This window comes from Gossypium raimondii, chromosome 1 (assembly GCF_025698545.1).
Source record: "Gossypium raimondii isolate GPD5lz chromosome 1, ASM2569854v1, whole genome shotgun sequence".
Lineage (NCBI taxonomy): Eukaryota > Viridiplantae > Streptophyta > Magnoliopsida > Malvales > Malvaceae > Gossypium > Gossypium raimondii.
In genome coordinates this window covers 32,109,471-32,116,015 of record NC_068565.1, presented here as the reverse complement: position 1 = coordinate 32,116,015, position 6,545 = coordinate 32,109,471, and the positions used below count along the sequence as shown (strand labels likewise).

The following is a 6,545-nucleotide window of genomic DNA, read 5'->3' as shown; positions in this document are numbered from 1 at the left end:
AAACTAAATTGAGACATCTAAATTGGTCCTCAATAGGCTCTCCTCTTGATCCCACATACCTAAGTATTCACCTAGAGTTGTCAATTCGAAGTTTTAAAGTTTATTCAATTTAGTTTAATTTTTACGATTTAATCCTTGTACCAAAAACTAACCAAGCAACACTTCCATCAACCAACCACCATAGATTTTGTTACCACTCATCATCATCATGCATAACAGTCAAACACTTGCTTAAATAATTAATTAAAATAAACACAAAAGCAAGGTTAGATGAAGCTTATGAATTTTTTGATGGATACTTTGAAGAAGATGATGATAGCAACAATGGAGGTGGAAACATAGCTAAAGTTAAGATTTTTATGCTTAGGAAAGTAGTTAAAACTGAAATATATTGAAAGATTTGAATAGAAATCAAAATACAAAGTTAACTTGAGCCATAAATTGCAAAGGAAGTTAAAAGCTATAGTAAAAACTAACTAAATTACCAACCACACCAAGTAAGCTCAGGAAAGTAAATGACCTAAACCTAATAATAGAGAAGAAACTAATAACTAAGCTAAAAAATGAAAGAAAGTTGGCTCCTTCAAGTTGACAGCCAAAAGGGTCTTTTAACAGATGATAAATTCAACCCTAACATTGACAAAATTGCCCTTAATTTGTATTTGTTGACTTGGATTGGTGTTGGACAAAAGACTACCTTTGCAATATTTTTCTCCCCGTTAGGCAACAGAGTCACAACATCCACGTTCAGTGTTGTGACACCCTTGACAGTGGAAAAATTGTGGCTTTGAAGGTTCTCGATGTCGCGACATCCACTGATCTATATCACAACACCCCCGGTGATGACCACTATTTCCCCATTTCACAACCTTCGGTGATTCACGACCTTGAAAGCTAGGTGTCACAACTTTGGGCTCAATGTCACGACACCACACCTAGGGCCAAAAAAGAATAAAGGTTGATGGCAAAAAAATGCTCAAAAATACAAATAGGATTATTTTGACAAAACATGCATACGTTAATAGCTAAATTTATCATTAAGCCAATTATTTATATTTACCAAAAAATTTAAAAAACAAAAATTATCTTCTAGTAGTAAAAGAAAAGTATATATACAAAATTACAAAATATTAAATAAAAAGTATATTTTAAAATTAAAAATAAATTATTTAATTAAATAGATTCGAATTAATTATTTATAAATTCAATTTAAACAAAATAAAATATCAATACTATATGTAAACTCGTTCCAATTTAATTCAAACATTACCCAACCAGACTTGACTCTCAGCGGTTTTACATTATTTTGCTCGGTTAGGTTAGTCTCCACTCTTCCATTATAATAACTATCTTATCGGAGGCAACTTTTTAAATAAAATTTGTAACATACTACTCTTAATTTCATGTTAGAAGATATTATCAATACCCACTGAAGCAGTATAAATTCCCCCAAAACCATTAACCACTAATTAATGAAATATTCACCATCCAAACCCATAATTTTTACATTGCAAAAACCATTCTTAATAATAATAGTCAAAATGGTATGTACATTAAAATTAATTTTGATTGAATAAAATATGTCGATTAATATATATATATATAATTACATCAAATTAAAATTCATATATCATAATAGTCTCGACTAAGTTACCGTTATTCAGGGCAGTAGGACATCCTTAGTAGAGGAGGTGCCATGGAATCCTAATAAAAAGAAAATTGACACTGAGTTAAATAAAAAGATTATTAATATGACTATATTTATATACAGAAATGTTTAATGATAAAGAATGATAAATTGGGTCAAATTGACTAAAACAAAAAACAAGGAACATATAATGGACAACTACCATTTGAAAACAAGGGTAAAAGCGTCAGGGTAGAAGCTTTTCCTTTAAGACAGCACAGTAAAGGGGTGCGCTAACCGTGTCACTTTCCGTGTTGTGGAAAAAAAAATCTGTCCCAAAGAAACAAAAAAGCATACAAAATTATGATAGTAATACAAATATATATTCATGGCGTCTTTTGTGATGATGAGGAAGTTGGCAGTATTATAGAGGAATATTTGAAGTAAATAAATACATAAATATTTTGTCTTTTTTTCTTTTTGTATGGAAAATAGAGCTTATAGGCTCTATATTATGTACAGAAAGAGGGAAGCAAAAGGTCAATGTAAAGCAGTTGGGTATAGGGGTAATGATTTCAGGGAAGGCAGATCAGAGAACTCGTGAGAGTTCTTAATTTTTATTATCATTAATTTTTATTTAATTCAATTGGGGGGTTTGAAAGTTTTTTTCTTATATAAAATATTATTTTTGGTCTTTGTTGATTTTGTGTATCTCTGAAAGTGTGCAGAGATTAGAGAGTATTAGAAACAGAAGAAAGGCAGCAGTTTGCAGGTATTATCAGTGCTTCTTAAGGAATTTTACAGTGCCTTGTTCGTCTTATTCCTTTCCTCGTGATCTTTCTTGTTCTCTTTCCTCTGCCTTTTTTCTTTTGTTTTATATTTCTTTTTTCTTCAAGGGGCTCCTGCAGTTAGTGTCTTTCTTGCTGCTTTGTACCTAGACAATTCCAACAACATTGAAACAACCCAGGGTTTTCCAGTTCCAGGAGTTTTTATCATAAAAATATTTACCACTAAAACCTGAAACATAGGTCCTTTTTTCTTTGTTTATCGCTAGTGATCGTATTAAGAGCCTTCAAAGCTTTCAAAGGATATACCTTTGGGGGGGGGGGTTCCCATTTGAGGGTTTTAAAGAACATAAGAACGAGAGTTTTTTTTAGGAGATTGGAACAAAGAAGGAAATGGGCAGTTGTGGGAGGAGTGGTGCAGTGAGGCAGTATATAAGATCAAAGGTGCCTCGTTTGAGATGGACACCTGAACTTCATCAATGTTTTGTTCAAGCTATCGAAAGGCTTGGTGGTCAAGACAGTAAGTTTCCCTTTTCTTCTTCTTCAGCTTGTTTCTTTTGGTGTTGAAATAATGGCCTTTTTTTTTGTTTGTTTCGACTTGCCAGAAGCTACGCCGAAACTTGTTCTTCAACTGATGGATGTGAAAGGACTCACCATTTCACATGTGAAAAGCCACCTTCAGGTTCATCTTTCTTTCTTCCCTTCTGGCTTTCAAATTCCTTCTTTTTTTTCTTCCCCTTCGATCATTTTTGTTCACATGGGTTTCTTTACATTCTGACCAGATGTATCGGAGCATGAGAAGTGATCTTAGCAGACAAGGTATCTTAGCACTTCTTTAAAAAATGTTTTTTTCTTCTTCTTTATACCCCAAATACCTTTTCCAATTCTCAGTTTTTAACTATGGAACTAACTGTTCTATATTCATCAGTGTGTCTGTGTTTGCATATCATTCTATGATACTTTCTTCTAATGGTTGTGTTTTGGTATAAAGTATCCAAGATCATATACTCCCTTCTTTACATAATTTTTAGTAAAAGCCTAGATGTACCACTTCATTTATTATTTCCTTTTCTCTCTTATACATTTGATGCCAAATTAGATGTGAACAGCCATTAACTTGTTTCCTTGCCAAATCTTCCTCTATTGGAATATCTGATGAAACCCATACATCCCCATTCCTTGACTACAGCTGTTTCCAAGTGTTTTCTGAGCAAACATCTCTTAAATAATATGCATGCATGCTATCCCAACTCATAACTTAATTGGCTCTTTTCTTTTTCAATTTTCTTCCTATTCTTTCATGAAGTTTTTTTTATTGAAACTTCTGTGTTGGGGTCTGTCAAATGACACAGATAGGAGTTCAACCCATCAAAGAAGACAATCTTTTGAGAAACATGATGGTTGTGTTGATGATGTAATTGATATTATGGGTTTTCACTCAACCTCAAAGCCCATTGAAGAATCAGATTCTCATTTGATCCACTCTCCTCTTCCTTCAAAAAGGTCAGCTTAGCTTTATTCCCCCATGGTTACAGACTTTTCATATACTTAAAAAAAGAAAAGTTGATAGTGTAGTGCAAGAAACAAACAAAAGAAGGTAGTATATTAAATGATCTGTTCTTATCTGCTACTACCTTTTTTTCTTTTTCTTTTAAATTTTTTCCTCTCTAAAATTCTTTTTGTTTGATTTCTTTTCTCATTATCTTTTGTTTTTTTAAACCTCCTTTGCCTCAGAGCTAGAATCGAGACCAAGAGTTCAATCTCTGATCAGAATCTGCAATGCAGCCAAGGAGTATGTGAGAGAGTCTCAAATCCGTACTTTTATGATGATTATCTGCAGACAATGGCTGTTTATAAAGGAATAAAGGAAGGTAATGGTGCTTTCATATGGGAACACACCCAGACTCACCCTCAGGCTCAAGGTCAATCCACAACCTTCTCTCTGCCACATGATCTTTACAATCTCAACTCCTTCAAATATTCAGTGGAAGAATCTGATTTCCTTAAGGTACACTAGCCAAACCCCACCATTTTTTTTCTTTCTCCCTCCCTCCCTCTCTTTTTCTCTTTATATATTTATTTTCCGAGCTTTTGTTTATGAGCTTGAGTGTAATGTTGGGTTTGGAACACTTGATTTAATATAAGCTAGTTTCCACTTTCCACATTCAATGTTGGCTCTTATGACCAGTGGTAACAGGGAATATCCGTGTCTTCTAATCCTACTTGCCTCACAAAAATATAGGGTCTAGTTTCATAGTGTTTTCACTTCAACACGTCCTGTTCATGAAAAGCACTACACCACTGAAAACTAGCTATCTATATGTATATAATATCCCCCCCCCCCTTTCTCTCATTAGGACGATGAACACTGAAAACTAGCTATCTATATGTATATAATATCCCCCCCCCCCTTTCTCTCATTAGGACGATGAACACACAGGAAACAAGAAAGAATGGAACAATATTGAACAAAAAAAAAAAGAATGAATGAAACAAAGCCAAAAAGGATTAAAAATTGTCTTTATTAAGTTCCTTCTTTTCTTTCTTGGTGTCCTTTCCTTTTGTGTCAGCGATGTATATATATAGACTGAGAATAAGCATATTCTCAATCTTAAGTTAAAAGGAAAGAATGTTTTTTTAAAATTCTTTTTCCCTTTACCCTTCATTAAAGAGAAATTCTGGGATTTTTCTTTTTCTTTTCTGGTTAGCAATTAACACTGGCTGTTTGACCTAAAAACCTTGTCATTAATCACTGTGATTGATGGGGTTGTTTACATACTGTGGTCCACTGTAATTCTAAATTTCTAAGGAATAGGGGACCCCTACTTCCCTCCTTTTTTGGGTTTGGTTAGAATGGAAATTCAAAAATTAGCGTCAAATGCATTGGACCAGACATTACTTCTTTTAAACCAACGGTCTTTGCAGGTTAGAAAGTATTAGAACACCGCCCTTTATTGAATTTCAAGGTTTCCAATACTTGTCCCGAGTGAGAGTGAGTAGTATAGTTAATATTTTCTATGTTTTTCAATCTATTTAAAGGATATTTACATGTCATATCCTCTTATTCATGTGCCGGACGCAAGTGTAAGACAGCATAATTTGTCCTTATTCAACCGAGCTTTTAATTCTCTCATCTGTTTTTCCTGTATTGGTAATAAATGTTTCTCCATACTGTAACTGGTTCTTTTCCATTAAATTTACACAGGAATGTTAAAACCATCTGATATCTTTGAATTTAAGAGTCCATCATGCATTCAAGTTTTAACATAAAAGTCCATGCAGCTGTAATTATTAATATCCTTAAATTCAATCTCTCAGGTTTCCAAGGTAGATGTAGAAGATCACAAAAATGTAGGCAAGCATGTCGACGACCACCCTAACGCTAGGAGACATGCAGGGAAAGACGATGAAGTAGAAGACAAAGGTGGTGGTTGTGAATTATCATTGTCACTGTCATTGCACCATCCATCTTCGCAGAGCGAAATCAGCAGCAGCAGCGAGGCATTATCATTGGTGTCTGGGTCTAATTACAAAGACTGCTCCGGCTCCTCGTGCACCCTTCGTAGTATAAACTTGGATCTATCCATTGCTCTTTGTGGCAACTGACGTTAATTTTTTAAATTCTCTTTTCAGGCATATATATATATATATATATATATCGTTTTTTACTGTTCTTTTTCCGATGTTAATCGAGCTGTTAAGTTTAGATTTGGAGATCATCCAGGTTTTTGGATTAATTGAAATGTACGGACTTTGAATTCATAGGGATTTACGTATCGTTATAGTAGTTAAACGCGAAGATCGAATTTAGGAATGGGCCGGGGTGGTTCATTTTCATTTAATATATTACTAGATTATGGCTAATAAATATATTTTATACTTGGTTGAGAAAATTTTAGTATTAACGTTTTAGTAGTTGAGATTTGGTTGGTTAATGAATGAATGAACATCATACTTGGTTCTTTAAAATATAATATGGTAAGTATCAAGTAAAAAGAAATGGATTTGTATTTTACATGATCATAATGAGTTATTGGCATATTTCAATTTAAAGTTCATAAAATGTTTTACACAAGGAATTTTGGGTGACGTTAAGTCGCTTTCCTTTTCGCATTTAACAGTTTTTGTTTGAC

At 33.5% G+C, this 6,545-nt stretch overlaps 1 protein-coding gene across 1 annotated transcript; it reads left to right on the top strand.

Moving 5' to 3' along the window:
* Window positions 1-2,044: 2,044 nt before the first annotated feature.
* LOC105785595 (myb family transcription factor MOF1) lies at window positions 2,045-6,256 on the top strand. The gene is made up of 6 exons (XM_012611706.2): window positions 2,045-2,932; window positions 3,018-3,094; window positions 3,195-3,231; window positions 3,765-3,915; window positions 4,147-4,420; window positions 5,731-6,256. Exons 1-6 carry the CDS (start codon window positions 2,806-2,808, stop codon window positions 6,016-6,018), a joined length of 954 nt encoding a protein of 317 aa, XP_012467160.1. The 5' UTR covers window positions 2,045-2,805; the 3' UTR covers window positions 6,019-6,256.
* Window positions 6,257-6,545: the final 289 nt, after the last annotated feature.

Excerpts from the sequence above, each read along its gene's own strand:
- LOC105785595 (XM_012611706.2), top strand. The coding sequence starts at position 2,806 with ATGGGCAGTTGTGGGAGGAGTGGTGCAGTGAGGCAGTATATAAGATCA. Across the intron at positions 2,933-3,017 it reads AAGGCTTGGTGGTCAAGACA|AAGCTACGCCGAAACTTGTT; the intron begins GTAAGTTTCCCT and ends TCGACTTGCCAG. Across the intron at positions 4,421-5,730 it reads AAGAATCTGATTTCCTTAAG|GTTTCCAAGGTAGATGTAGA; the intron begins GTACACTAGCCA and ends TCAATCTCTCAG.